At 54.3% G+C, this 14,894-nt stretch overlaps 4 protein-coding genes across 4 annotated transcripts; 1 reads left to right on the top strand and 3 right to left on the bottom strand.

Annotated features, from left to right (window-relative positions):
• Positions 1 to 2,449: 2,449 nt before the first annotated feature.
• SNOG_01334 (hypothetical protein) lies at positions 2,450 to 3,908 on the bottom strand (the record flags this gene model as incomplete). The annotated part of the gene is made up of 4 exons (XM_001791924.1): positions 2,450 to 2,654; positions 2,696 to 2,792; positions 2,894 to 3,622; positions 3,674 to 3,908. The coding sequence occupies 4 exons, from the start codon at positions 3,906 to 3,908 to the stop codon at positions 2,450 to 2,452; spliced, it is 1,266 nt and encodes a 421-aa protein (XP_001791976.1).
• A 665-nt stretch (positions 3,909 to 4,573) lies between these two features.
• Positions 4,574 to 8,747, bottom strand: SNOG_01335 (hypothetical protein; the record flags this gene model as incomplete). The annotated part of the gene is made up of 3 exons (XM_001791925.1): positions 4,574 to 4,853; positions 5,160 to 8,633; positions 8,686 to 8,747. 3 exons carry the CDS (start codon positions 8,745 to 8,747, stop codon positions 4,574 to 4,576), a joined length of 3,816 nt encoding a protein of 1,271 aa, XP_001791977.1.
• Positions 8,748 to 9,032: 285 nt separating this feature from the next.
• SNOG_01336 (hypothetical protein) lies at positions 9,033 to 10,989 on the top strand (the record flags this gene model as incomplete). The annotated part of the gene is made up of 2 exons (XM_001791926.1): positions 9,033 to 9,258; positions 9,332 to 10,989. The coding sequence occupies 2 exons, from the start codon at positions 9,033 to 9,035 to the stop codon at positions 10,987 to 10,989; spliced, it is 1,884 nt and encodes a 627-aa protein (XP_001791978.1).
• Positions 10,990 to 11,480: 491 nt separating this feature from the next.
• Positions 11,481 to 13,198, bottom strand: SNOG_01337 (hypothetical protein; the record flags this gene model as incomplete). The annotated part of the gene is made up of 7 exons (XM_001791927.1): positions 11,481 to 12,227; positions 12,248 to 12,394; positions 12,446 to 12,697; positions 12,819 to 12,898; positions 12,952 to 13,024; positions 13,083 to 13,130; positions 13,181 to 13,198. 7 exons carry the CDS (start codon positions 13,196 to 13,198, stop codon positions 11,685 to 11,687), a joined length of 1,161 nt encoding a protein of 386 aa, XP_001791979.1. The 3' UTR covers positions 11,481 to 11,684.
• Positions 13,199 to 14,894: the final 1,696 nt, after the last annotated feature.

A 14,894-nucleotide genomic window follows, 5' to 3' on the forward strand; every position in this document is an offset into this window, starting at 1 on the left:
AGACGGTTTCTTTTGCAGCCCAGCCTCTTTCGTGAGAGCAAAGCTCTTCCCATCGAGATCATGGGTGATCGCCTTCGAGCGACTCCCGACGACGACCTCATAGTTCACGATTGCATCGATTGTAGTCGGCTTCCCATCGATGGTCGTGACTCTGACACTCGTCACAGGCACAGGCTGGAATATGAGTCCGCCTTGAGTAATCGCAGGCGGTGCAGTCACTACCGGTATCGGCACATATGGAGGAACAGTTGCTCCTGGTCCTCCTCTCGTAACTTGCGGCCCGTCATCACCTTGTCGAACAGTCGGGTGTCCCAAAGCTACCTGTTGATACTTCGAAATGGGGTCCAGCAGCACTACTGGGGGCGCCAGGACGTGGTGATGCTGCTGTCCAACCAGACGCGGACTGTTCAAAATGGACAGTTGGAACAGGTATAGCAGGTAGAGCGGTCGTCAAAAAAGACTGGATAATGGACCCAATGTCCGGGGGCGGTAGCAGAGTCGTTGTTGCAACGGGCCCATCTCGACCTACAGTCGTTTCAAATCCAGGCACAGAAACCTCCGGGTGCGGCCTAAGCTGTCGCGACTGTGACGAAGTCCTCACAAACCCTGGATCCTCAGTCGGCGTTGGATCCCACGGTGCTATTGTCGTCAAATTGAGCGGTGCTGCAATACCACAATCAGCACATTTCCCAAGGACGCGTCCGATCTAATATCCATTTTTGATCTGATCCCAGAATAATCGACATACCCTGGCGAATCTCGAACGCGGAAAACACAGCACAAAGCGACGCTCAGCGAAAATAGGAACCGCATTTTCGGTAGGCGCAACATAGGATCAAAGGATCAAAAGACACAATGTCAGAAAGGAACGACGAAAAGACCAGACGGAAAATAGCTGGGGACTTTACAGCCCCAAATTCTGCGATCTCGACCTGTAGATCATTGATTTCCGCCCCCACGATGCAAGGCTGAGCGCAGTTTAGGGGGGGGGGGCGCACGGCCCCAGGGTGTGGAAGACTTGCATGGACTTTGAGCGCGCAAATTTCCACAATACCAGGTCATTGAAGGATACTAGATTCGCTTATTTTCCTATTGCAGTTGCAGTGACATGGAAAAATAGGACTTATTCGCGCACCACCATTACAGTCACTTCCTCTCAACCGCGGCAGCAGAGGAGAGGATGCGCCCAGGTACTTTGCATTCGGTAGCAGCCTAGAGAGGAAGGTGTTCGCTAAAATGGACTAGGGTCGATAGCGGCGCATGGCTCGATAGAGGAATACATGTCGCTGCTTGACGCCTGTTTTGTCAGCTGAGAATAATGTCTAGATAATTGAAGGGCTTGGGGGCATGAAGAGCGGTAAGTGTGGACAGAACCTAGTTATTGGACAGATGTGCAAGTGCCTACTCGCTTCTTTCACCCCGACAACTCTATGTAGTCTCCGCGACTCCAGTCAGATGTGCACAATCGCTGACGAAGATGTAGCCAGGTGACTCTCGATATACTATCTTGCCAGATGAAGTGGGACTATGATGAGTGTGCCAGGAGGAAGCCAGTCATGTAGTTAGCAATCTGTGGTATTCAACGATGTGGCCTGAGGGTATTCCGTGCCTTGTGAACATCAGCAATATGGCCCATTCCGTCTCTGAGGTAGTCTTGCTCGCGCAGTGTGGTCAGCTTGAGTGGCAGATGCGCAGGAAACGACATTCATCTCATACCCTTCTCGGCCGTGATGCAAATATAGAACACAAGGGGGTCGACTCCAGAGGCGAAGTAGATCTGTATCTCGGACCAGTGCTCGAAGACCTCGACGCGCCACGGCTAGTCTTCGGAAATGACTTCGAATTCCTTGGAGAGTTGCTGTCGCTTGACTTTGGCCATGTCAAGTGCAGTAGGCGGTGATGGTAGGTATTTAAGATGGCAAGTAAAGGTACGAGTAGGGAAGTTGTGACAATGTGCTGGTTCTCAGGAGTGAAACTAGGTGAAGAAGACGATAAAAGAGATATCTTGGTCGTTTGCCCAGCGCAGGTGCGCGCGTCCACCATCAAGAGCAAGAGGATGTTCTAGGAACGGGATTCCTCAGATTCCGAACTGATTTAGAAGAATAAGGAATTACTTGACCTGTGACTAGGAACAAAAAGGGGTTGTCGATAATAGTTGAAGTGTGTGAGTAGGGCGTAGTGTTTACGCTCAACGTGCAGGGCCCGTTTGTCACGACATCTTCACACGCACGTCACGTTTGAATTGGACATAACGGAAGATAAGAATCAAATGTTGTGGCCTTGTAGTCTATGCCTCATTCATTCTGGAGTGTATAGAGCGTATCTACAATCCTTCCCACGTTTCACATCATCGAAAGTCAATGTTGTGCAACCTCTTCACTTATATTAGCTGTTTACCATGGAGTACTTGATTCATCTCCTTCACCCCTAGCATGCCCCTACAGTAAGTTCAGAACTGAGCGACGTGGTAACCACTATACTCCTTCTCGAGGTCACGGGCGGTACGGAAGCGACTAAGCGGACCATTGGGGTTGATGATGCCAACAGAGGATGAGATGCGGACAGTCCTTGGATCGACACCCTTCTCCTTGGTCTTATCGATGGCGGCAACAGACTTGACTGCGCTGAAGTTGCCGTGGATGCCGCTCCGGTGTCTTCATACATCTTGAAGAAAGGTAGGCCGTTCCTCGCGTAGGTCGCGGCATCGATGGGCTCGGTGGGGGGAGCTACGCCAGTGACGGAACGATATGCGGCAGAGTTGAGAACCTGCGCGTTGAAGACAGTGGTGCGGCCTGGGAGCCAATCTAAACCAAGTTTTAGCATGTAAGCATTGTGTGTACAGGTCGAGAAAATGTGGAACGTGGACTGTGTGGACGTATTGGGATGAACGTACCATCGCCTAGGTGATCCTCCTCAATGACTTGGTGAATCTTGCCACCGGCTGCAACGGTCATTTCGTGAACCGGTTCCACACCGGCGCCAAGAAGCCTGAGAACGACGTGGACAGTACCCTCGTATAGGATCTTGTAATGAGCGATAGTCCTGCCATCCTCAAGCTGCTTTCCAGCAAAGATGAGCCGCATCTGGTTCCAGGGAATACCTTCTTTGTCCTCGATGCGACACTTGATGACTTCGACAGTATCTTCCCTGTGGGCTCTCAGTGTGATTGTTTTGCCGGTGAGAGTCTTCACGAAGATGACGTGCTTGCCCTCGGTGTAACCCATTGGTCTTGGAGCAGGAAGTAGTGCGAAGCTGAATGACGGGCGTGGCTCATAGGGAACGACTTCGAATTGGATGCCTCCTGCAGCGTCCTTACCTGTGATCTGAGACTCAATCGAGTGCCCACTGCCGAATGGCATGGCGACGAATTGACGAACGGTGCCGTTGGAGTCAGCGATGCCATCGAGCCACAGTTGACCAGGCACGATAATGTAGTCTTGAAAAGCATATGCCAGAGCGCTATCATGGCTGTGGCGCGCCATCGTTTGCTGACGTCGTAACTTGGTGCTCGCATCTTCTACGGCATATTCTCCGGAGATGGCGTTGACGCCGCCAACATAGATCTTGATCATGTAATTATGGGTACCGCTCGACTTGAAGTTGATCCACATGGCCTCTGACTCTGTGCTGTGTCAGTAAGAAACCCAATGCTCCTCACTCTGGATTTACTCACGGTACATGGGCAAGAACACACCACCCTTGGCCGTCATCGCAGTGCCTAGCTCCTTTTGATACCTCGAGACAGGCTTAAGCGGGAAGGAACCTAGATTGGGCGGCAGGAATGATGTCTGGTGATTGTCTGGGACGCGGATGGTGCGCTGGAACGAGATGCGCAGATCGTCGTTGATGACAATGGCGTCACCTTTCAGCTCGCACTTCAGCGCCTTGTTGTCGGTCGGATCCCTCATGTCGAAGTCTATGTCAAGCTGTTGTTGGTTTGATCTAGCGAGTCAAATGTGTGGCGGAGGAGGTGAGGTTGAATGTGCCAGCCTCTTGGTTGTCAAAAGTTTGGTTCGGACTGGAGAGGGACCCACTGCGCTAGAGCAGGTGAGAGCAAGTACAAGCCCCAATCAATTCAGAAATAAGCTGGGCTGGTATTTTGGCCGAAGACTTTGCAAGGTGAGAGGTAATATTCGTGCCTGCCATGTTTGGCAAGTGCGGGCTTTGAGAAACACGTTGCGTTCTGAGGCCCTTGTAGGAGATACAGCGCATCGGTGACAGTATTATGTTTGGTATCACAATCTTTTCCAAGTGACCCTATCTCATATAGGCAACATAAGCAGCCGCGCTCAACAAGGCGGCGTGGTTCCCGTGTTTGCTGTAACACAACCTGGGTAAGTGCACACCACACCGCGAACCATCACTTGAAAGGTGAACACCAAAAATCCCGCAGGTGGGTGATGAATACAAAACAGAAGCTCACGTCTCACTGATGGAGATAATGTATGCACCCGGTTCCCAAAATGCTCGTCCACCACGCGCAGCAACCACGATGAAATACAACACGCAACAAGCACAAGCAAATCACCCAAATCCACACTCTCATTGTCTGTATTGATTACTTCGTCCCACCTCACATCAAACCCCGCCGCCCCTCCCTCACCCCCGTCAGACTCCTCCTACAATCCCCACAATACCCCTTAACCCACGCCTCGACCGCCTTCTCACCCTTCTTCCCCCCATCCCCAATTACCGCGCCCACGCGCTCGCACTTATCTGTCTCATCCAGCAGCCAATTCTCATACTCGGCTTCGACGACCTCCTTCTCAATGCGATTGACCACACGCAGCGCGACGAGCAGGTCGTGGCGATGCGAGCCGAGATTCTGCCGCGTGCGGTGCAGGCGACGTGTGCTGTGTGAGGAGGATTTCAGGGGCGAGTTGAGGGATGATGAGGTGGAGGGGTTGTGGAGGAGGTGGGTGAATGTTTGGTGGCTGGGGGTGTTAGTGGTGGGAATTAGTGAGAGGGGGAGAGGGCGTACCATTTGTTGTCAATACTGCTACCGGGCGGTATTGACACTCCGATGCTTGTATTGTTGGGGTTGAGGAAAGGATTGCTCGATGTCGCTCAGGTAGACTGAGCGCGTCATGCTGGTGGACGGGCTGACGCCCAGCCGCGACATGTATCTGACGGCGGCTCGTTCGTTCCAGGATACCCACCCTTCTTTTGATGTGTAGATGAAGTTTGCGCCGCCGCTCAAGACTAGAAGTACAACGAGCAACTTGTGAGCTGAGATGACGTTGGCGAGGCCAGCGAATGCGGCTAATATCCAACTCATCACTGTTGATACTATGCTGATGATGATATTTCCAATGTATTGTGCAATGAACGACCCAGTAGTCTGTGGTCGCAGCTTGAATTTGCGGGGTCGATTTGGTGGTGGTATGTCTTGTGCTGTCATCTGTACTGCTTGCGCTTGTACACCCAGCAAGCCAAATATATTGGTAACCTTGGCAGTGGTTCTGTTGTGCCCTAAGCGCGCGATCTGATCGTTGACAACGTCAACAAGATCTTGTGCCTCAAGCTCCATGTCTTGTAGGCCCTGGCGCTCAATGAGCTTCTTTGCAAAGCGTGGGTTGCGTTTCCAGTCTATCTTCGAATAGATCGAAAGCTTGCAGCGCGCTTTGTGAACGTGTGTGATGACAATTTTGCTATGCAGGACGAAGCGTTCGTTGCCGGGCAGGTACCAGGGCGTCTTCTTGTCCGTGACGACGTAGCACAAATGGTCATTCAGGACTTCAATAACCTGATAGTCGTTGATGACAGTACGCTCGTTCTTGCCCGACTGTATGATCTCGTACTCGAAATCTCGCCGTTGCAGGGCTTTATCTTTTGTTACCCATGGGCCCTGAACAACACGTTGCGCCCATCGTTCTCTGTATAGCAGCTGGAACACTGCGCTCTTATCGCCAAAGAGGATGTGGAAGAGCCCTTTGGCGCTGATGTCGTACTCTTTCTCGACAGCAACCTGGGTCATGCCAGATGGCGTGAAGACCACAGGGTGTGACGGCAACTTGAATTTTGTGGCAGTCTTCGCAGCGCCCGCTCCGGTGGGTCCAAAAAGGTTGCCATCAATACGAAGACTGGTCTTGATGTTCTTTCCGCCGTAACCTGGATCCACAGGCGTGTCGGGCGAGATTTCTTCCCAGCCATCATCGCCCTCTGACGGTTGGTTGTCATCTGTTTCGAGCTTGATGAGCCTCTTGATAGTGTCTTCGAGGTTATGCTCTCCTGTGGTAGCATTCTTGACCAGAAAATTCAGTCGCCGCAGAAGGAGCTTCAGTGGCTCCAAGAAGGTCTTGACGGTAAGCCTGGTAGCGCCATCCTCTCGTGCTCCGGACTTGAAGTGGAAGAACAGGAAGTCACAATCTTTGCCAGGAGCTGCGGTCACTTCGTCGATGGATGCCATGCTGATACCAGTGATAAGCACAAGTCCGAGATGATTACTGTAAAAGTAGACATTTTTGGAAGTGACATAGACGCGGCCCGGAAACTCTTGTTGCTCGGTGGGATTCCAAACAGCGCGGAACACCAACACGACCTTTTCGTCACGCGGAACTGTTGGGAATAGGATGCGGAATTGGGCATCTTGCATGCGAAGTGCGGGAGGGTACTGCATTGGAAACTCGTCCACACTGACGGCATTTCGACTCTGTGTTGGCACGAGACCTCCCATACTCGTAGACTTGCGATGTGTTACAATAGCTGACTCTCCAGGTTTGGCTTCAATTTCGGTCTGGTCTTTGGTTGGTTCAAGCACCGGTGAAGGTTCGAGTGGACTTGGGGGACCAGACTTGCCCTCATCGCGGGACAAGAGGTCGACATATCCCCAGTTCACAGAGCCCCACAAATTGGCCATCAATCCACCAGGCATGTTACCTGATCGGCCGATGCCCAGTCCGCGCTCTCCACTCACAGCAACCGCAGCTTTACTGAGGTTGGTTGGTGCGGGCGGGCTTGCAAGGGTGGACGGAGCCAGACTGGTGTAAGGCAAAGTCTGGCCCATGACAAGTCGCGTATCTGGAAGCCCAGGTGCAGGAGCTGATATCTGTCCAACCTGTACGATGTTATGACTAGCTGAGGCAAGACTTGCAGAGATGAGGCTAGCAATGCCACCAGATGCTGAAGAGGGGTTGCCACTCAGCTGAGGGCTTACTGCAGACTTTCGCGTCAGGTCAAGCTTCTCCATGATCCTGGCACGACTGCTCTCGCTCCCCGGTTCAACCGTTGTGTTACGTCGAGGGACGTCGAAGCTACCACGGGCAGCATCATTACTAGGGAGGGCAAGGGTTTCGGTGCGATCTATGCTGCCGATGTCGTCACTTGGATGGGCTGCATGGCCATCTGAGGTCTTTGCAGCAAACTCGGGCGCGACAGGGGGGCTGATGGAGAAAGCAGCGTCAATGGAGCCCAGAGCGCTGGATGCTTCTCTTGAAGTGGCCTCCAGAGCTTTGCGCTTGGCCACCTCGAAAGATGATATCCATTCGGTGATGTCGCCCTGCGTCTCGGCTTGCAGGAGGATAGTCGTGTCTTTTGTCTTCACTTCGAAGCAGAACCTTCGCTCTTCTTGGAATGCTGGGCGAATACCGCACAGTAAGACGCCGATCTTCTCCGACTCCTCAACTGCGCCTGACCGCGTGCCCTGTGTGAGCCAGCCAAAGATACCGTCCTTGACGAAGAACCACCTCCTAACCCAGTATGTGCGCGCAGGCTTGCCGGTGATGGTGCGCTGGAAGAGCCAGCCCTGCTTCTCTGCCTTTTCGCTACCAAAGTTTGGTTTGGCGGGCGACTGGATGTTGGCTGAGGATGGCTGGGTGCCGAGATATGGGACGGTCGATGCGGCATATGTTTCGAGCTCTCGCGACGGGCGGGCAGCGACTTCGGCTGCGTGCTCTACTTGCTGCCGCGCCAGGTGTAGCTCTCGCTTGAAGACGCGCTCGCCGTTCTCCATCTCCTTGCTCCAGCCACGCACACGCTCCACATCCGACGTCCAGGTAGCCAGGACCTTGGTCGACGTCTCTCTTGCGACGCGCATATCGCGCCATTGCTCGTTGACCACCTTGACCAGGATCTTATCGAGGGTCAATCTGACCTGGGGAGCCATGACACAAAAGTTCATGCTGGCGGTGAGGTAGGCCCGCCTCGCCTCATGCAGCTGGAAGGCATCTTCTCGCAGTGAAGACGGCTCCTTGGCCTTGACCTGCCCCGCGTATCGCGCAATGGCTCCGTCGAAGATGCGCTGGGTCGAGTCGAGGTTCTTGCGCGCCTCCTTGAGCATGCGCAGGTCGTTGGACAGGAATGCTCGTATTGGCTCGCAGACAGTGCTCTCCGCCCTCTTCATGCTCCGTATGGTGCTGTTCCAGAACTCACGTGCCCCCTCTCCGAACCGTTTCAGCGCCAGAACGGTGTAGTCATGGTCGAGGACAGCTTCGGACAGCTGCAATGGAGGATGCGAGGCTTGTATGTATGCGTCTACGAGTGTTTGCACATTGTTCAGCTCGGCGGTGAGCTTGGATGCCGTGCGGACATAGTTGTCGAGCCATCGCTCTATCAGCTCGATCTGGTCGCCAAAGTGGACGGCGGTCGCGCGGAACGTGGGCGAGTCGAGGGCCGCTTCTTTGATCACAACGGGGCTGGACTGGTGTTAGTAGTCGTGGCATGTCTTCGTGCTTCGTCCCAACTTACATCAGCGCCAGCGGCCTCTCGACGGGCTCTAGTGCGGGCTGCAGTGCAGTCTCGTCGGCCATTTTTGTTGTGTGCAATGCTAGGGAAAGGGCTATCTACAGGAATGAGGAAGATTATGTACGTATGATATACATCGTAGTGAAAGCTCAAGTGAGCATAAGCATGTCTTGCACTGCTCTTTCACGCCTCACTGTCTCGAAGATGGACGATTGCGGCGTTGCGCCGTCATCCCCGGGTCGACGTCAGGGTCCGGGGCCCACGCGAAATCTTGGCGGCCGCGGCTTCCTAAATTTTTGTTCCAGTCGCACCTGCCGACTTTGCGAATTGCACCTGCTTGAACCACAGAAATGCCGCGGACAAAGGATAAGCAGGCCACCAACGGCGGCAAGCGCCACCTCTTGAACGACGACCCCTTTGCTCTGCAAAAAGAAAGTTCACGCCCAACCAAGAAGGCAAAGCTGCTCGACGACAGCGACAACTCGGACGCAGAGGACGGCGGCGTGACGCTGAAAGTCAACGATGAGTATGCGAAGCGCTTCGAGTACAACAAGAAGCGCGAGGAGAAACACAGACGTATGTATCACGTGCGCGCAAAGAATCCATTCTGTCACTAACACCTCAAAGTCGAGGAGAAATATGGCAAGAGCAAAGCATTCCAAGCTCCCCGAGGATGACTCGGAAGATTCTGAGGAAGGCGTAGAGGAGGATGACGCTGCCGAACTGCTCGACGAGACGCTCGACGACGAAGTCAATGCCACCCTCCAAGCCCTGCGCGCAAAGGATCCCGCCATCTACAACAAGGAAGTGAAGTTCTATCGCGAGCTCGAAGAGGACGACGACAGCAAGGACGAGGGAGAGAAGGAGCAGACTATGACACTGAGGCAATATCACACTAAGAACCTGCTCGAAGGTAACTTGCCTGAAAATGACGATGAGGATGCGCCACCAAGGACATATGCCCAGGAGCAGGAAGAAGTAAGGCAGAACCTTGTCAAGGAAATGCACGCAGCTGCCGAGGAGGATGGCGAGGGTGACGACTTCCTCGTCGCGAAGCCGAAGCCAGCATCTTCAAAGAAAGATCGCGTCAAGATCACTACTATGGATGTTTTGCACGCCGACAAAGACCCTGAGACATTCCTCTCCAACTTCATGGCCTCGCGCGCATGGGTGCCAACCGACAAGGCCCGTTTCCAGCCACTCGAAGACGACGACTCCTCTGAGGATGCTGCAGCTGACGAGTGGGAAAACTCATACAACCTGTACTTCGAGGACACTTCTGGCGCGAACGAGAAGATCATGACATATGCGCGTGACGCTGTCGCAAGCACCACAGTTCGCCGCGACGACGCGACTGGTAGACGCAAAGCACGTGAGGCTGCAAGAGCGAAACGTGAGGCCGAAAGGCGCGAGAAGGAGCAGGACCTAGCGCGACTACGGAAGCTGAAGATCGAGGAGATGGAGCAAAAGGTACAGCAGATCCGTAAGATCGGAGGCCTGAGTGGGCGCGACTTCAAGATTGAAGAGTGGAAAGACGTGCTCGAAGCAGACTGGTCCGACGACCAGTGGGACGCAGAGATGCAGAAGCGCTTCGGCGAGTCTTACTACGAGGCGCGCGACGCTGGCTCAGGAAGCGATGACGAAAGGTCCAAGAGCAAAAAGAAGAAGCCCAAGAAGCCCAAGTTCGACGACGACATCGACATCAAAGACCTGATCCCCGACTTCAAGGACGATGAGGAGGAGCGCCCCGATATTACCCTATCCTCCGACGAAGAGGATTTGGACGCCGGCGCTGAAGACGAAGAATCCACCAGCAAATCAAAGTCGTCCAAGAAGCGCAAACAAGAACGTGCCGACGCCAAATCCGCTGCTCGCCGCGACCGCCGCTTGATCGAAAACCTCGTCGCCTCCAACCTTGAATACGAAGCCGCCCTCGCTGCGAAACCAAAAGCACCCACGCGCTTCCGCTACCGCGAAACTTCACCTACGACCTTTGGTCTTACGGCCCGCGATATTTTGCTAGCTGATGACAAGCAGCTGAACGAATTCGCCGGGCTGAAGAAGCTCGCTGCATTCAGAGATCCGGATAAGAAGAAAAAGGACAAGAAGCATCTGAGTAAGAAGGCGCGGCTAAGGCAGTGGAGGAAAGAGACTTTTGGGGATGAAGACGGACCCAAAGGAGGGTTTGAGGTGCTGGATGGAGGAGCGGGCGAGCCGATGGAGATTGATGGGAGCAACGTCATTGAAGGCGAGAAAAAGAAGAAGAAGAGGAGTCGCAAGAGGAAGGCGGGTGCTGAGGAGATATAAAAGACAATGTTTCTTTCTGTATCTGTGTATACTCAGATCAAACATACCCTTTTCGAGACGTAGTAGAAATGTACTTTTTCACTACATCTTTCCGCAAAAAGTCATGTCAAAACTGATCAAATGCATAAAAGTCATGTGTGATGTGGGATGCTTTTACAGCTACCACACCGCATCCCATTTGCGTCTATGAGCTATATCCTGAAGAAATGTTTCCTGTCCTTGATTATGCGAGAACGAAAACAGATGAGGTGATGTCGATGGTTCAACGTCTAGTGTTGAGACGTGTCAAAAGCATGATAATTAGGAGCCTTGGGCGTTGGACTGTAAGAAAGGGATTCGCAGGTCTCATGGCAAAAATGTCGACGGGCAGACAACAATGGTCATTCACAGCAAGCAAGCAAACAACACTCGAGCTCCGGCACACAAGCTGCTAGCGCTTACCTCATACAAAGGGATTAACTCGCAGTCCAATTGTACCAGTCAGTCTTGGGGATATTCTTTTCATTGATGAGCTATGTATCACTCGCCCACGCGCAAGCTCATACCGAGCTAATCGCAGCCCGACTCTCGCGTTCCCAAATTGGAAGGTATCATGATATCGTAAAGAAAGCACAAGTGTCCGCCTCCACGCTTCAGCAGCTGTAAGCCAACCAGATCATGTGCATGGCATAGAAGACCAGTCATTCAATAATTCGTCATGAAACGGTGACATCGACATGGTGACAATCGACGAAGAGTATGCAGGTACGGGATGGTGGTGTCGCACAGCCGTCGCACGGGGAAAAACGCTCTACTCCTCTTCGTCGGGCTGGTCGAAGAGGAAGTTGGCAGCTAGCTGCCTCGTTCTTGTCGCACGCAAAGTAGGCCTGGATGACAATGTCGCGCTCGAAGCCGAGACGACACAGGCGCTCAATAGCCTCGCGCTCGTCCTCGGTCACAGAGATGGCTTGGGTACCAGGAGGTAAGGGCGCATCGTCGTCAGCGTCCTCGGCAAGCAATTGCAGGAACTGCTCCGGGTTTGCTGCAATCATCTGGGCCAATTGTGGGTTCCCTGCGCCGACCTGCTGGAGGATGGGCTCAAGCATTTGCGGCTGCTGTTGTACAACCTGTCGTAGCTGCTGAAATTGAGGGTTGTTGCGCAAGAACTCGAGACTGTTAGCGTTGAGCGCAGTGGCACCGCCTGCTCCAGCGGCAGCACCAGTAGCACCTGAGCGGGCAGCACCTCCAGAACCGCCGCGCTGACGCGCGACTCTCGTGCAGCAGCTTCGAATAGGTTGATCGGCTCGTCTCCGCCAGAGGGTGCAGCGGTAGCACCTGTGTTGCCACCGGCCGCAGGCGTAGGTGAACTCGGTGCATTTGCCTGTGCGGCTTGTGCCTGCTCTTGACGTGCGCTGTCAGGAATACCCTAGAAATTGTCAGATACTGCCCAAGGTGGATAGAGTACCCAGTGTCTTACGGTAAGGAGGTACTCGACCGCGCGGTCGGGGTTGAAGAAGGCGGCGCGCATGGCAGCATCGATGTCGGCCCTCGCGAAACCCATGCTCTCCATGTTGGCCACAGCCGCCTCGCGCTCGTTGCCCATGGTCAGGGCGGAGGGGTCATCGAAGTTACGTCCAGTCGCCTGTGTAGCCGGCGCGGGCGAGGGCGTAGCGGGCGCATTCTGTGAGACCGCGGATAATGGGGCTGGTGCGGCGGGAGCAGCTGGGGTCTGAGCAGCAGCTGGGGCTGGTGTGGAAGGGGGAGCTTTACTTGACGATGCGGCGGGGGCTTTGGGCTGCGGTCTTGATTAGCCAGGACCATCTGTGGTGGCAGTAGCTAGCAGCGCGGACCTTGGAGACCATGCACACGATGAAGCCCTTCTCCTCGATGCTGTACGACTCTACTGTGTTGGCATCTTGAAGGATCTTGCCTATTCGCCTTGTCAGCCACTGCCGTCGCCATGATGCCGCGGGGCAAGCTCACCGGAGTAGATGAGCTTCTGCTGGGGCACCTCCCAGCCCTTGTCCGCCTGGATCTTGGCCTTCAGTTCGCCGATCTGGTCGCAGAGTTAGCTGGGCGTTGACGTGATGGCGCGCGGTGGCGGGTGTAGGTACCGTTTCCGACGGCTCGGCCTCGATGACGAACTTGTTCTGCTTGAGGTCCTGGGGTGTGTGAGTGATGGCGACAGAAAAATGTCGCGAGGCGGATCTACCTTGAAAGTGATCTTCATCTTTGCGGCGGTATCTGCGAGGATGGTTGAAGCTGGAGCGGGGTGGTGGAGGCAAGGCGGGGTCGAGAAGGGACCTCTCAGTATTAATATGGTGCGAGGAGGTGGTCGCAGTGAGGGCGGGCAGGCTGCAAGCTACAGGCGATCTGGGCGTTTGCCTTTAGAAAGCAATGGAACGGCGTTGTGTTAGGCAGGCAGAGACTCTGTCGTGAGCGAGCTTGCTGCGTCGAGCGAGGCTCCGCAAATGCTTGGCGCCATGCGCCACAGTAGCGCCACATCGGCGCCACAGCGGTTCTCAACTGCGAAAGAGTGTGATGGCTAGACAGGTTCTTGCTAATCAAGTGTTGATGTGAAGCTACACACGGTATCACTAGGCTTTAAATGCAAGAGTCATGATGTACGTGAAGCTTCTGCGATATTGCCGCATAGAGTAGGCCACCTGCTGGACCCTGGGCGCTTCCCTTCGTACATGACAGCATGCATCATCTTCAAGACTCCAACCTCAATCTCAATCTTCACGATCGAGCCCTGCCTGTCCAGTCAGCCGGCCGTTCACGGCACCCGCTGCAAATGAAGTGCGCCACCGGCCACGCACTCCGACAGGGCTTTCTCGCGGATGAGGCTTCTTAACTTCCATCACTGACGCAATACCCAATCTCCGACCCAGCTAGCGTTCGTTCACTCAGGTTCGCGACGGCACGCAGCAACAGCCCGACTCATCGACAAGTGCGCACGCATGGATGCAACAGTCGAAGCCGATGACACGTAGTCGGCCCTGATTGTCGCCAAGCCGGGGCTCCCACGCATTCGCCTGTTTGTTTCACGGCCACACGACTCGCCGGCAAACGTGAGAGGCGACGTCCTGTTTCAGGGCTATCCCAAACAGCGGCCTGAGCACCTGAGCACAGAACATGCAGACGGTGTACAACCGCCGTCGTCTGCGAGGTGTATCGATATGCAGTGCCCTCGGCCACTGCAGAGCACCACGCTATCGACCGGTGAAACCTCCGTATTGCCCTCCTGAGCGCATCGTGGCTCAGCATCATGCTCAGATGAAGACGGCCGAGGCCGAAGTTGCCATGTTATGCTTCGCCAAAAGAAGAAATACAAACAACGCGTGAGAGATGAGGCCTAGCCGCAGCATCAAAACAATGACAGGCGCATCCCTACACACGCCGCCTCTTTCAGGCTTCTCCGTTAGTGGCGCTAGAACACGTTCATCGTGTCCCCTGCCTCACGTTCTTACAGTATGACGCTTCCGAGTCAGCACCAATATGCGCAGATGTCGGGGCTCTTGCTAGATCCTGCAGTTTGTGAAGCGTCTTCTGCGAATCGTACCCGGTAAGCGTGCATCACACGTCGTACGGCCATTGATTCTCGATCTTCCGCTACGGCATGCCTGCGTTGATCCACCATATCCCAGCTCGCCTAGGGGCCCCCCGTCGCACCTCCAGGTAACGGGTCGCAGAGACAAAGCACACATTCAGCTCTGCCCTCTCGTAAAATTATTAACTCGTCGTCCCCGCACTGTTGCGTTCGCTATCGTCAATCCGTCTCTCGCTCGATATTCCATCCGACTTTCCATCCTCTATCGCTGCTCGTCTCTCGACCGTTGTGACTATTTTCAGACTACAGAATCTACACTCGGCCAATTGTCGTCGCTCCTCCACTCGCCTACCGCAGCCACGCCTCGTTAAAC

This window comes from Parastagonospora nodorum (assembly GCF_000146915.1).
Source record: "Parastagonospora nodorum SN15 chromosome Unknown scaffold_2, whole genome shotgun sequence".
NCBI lineage: Eukaryota > Fungi > Ascomycota > Dothideomycetes > Pleosporales > Phaeosphaeriaceae > Parastagonospora > Parastagonospora nodorum.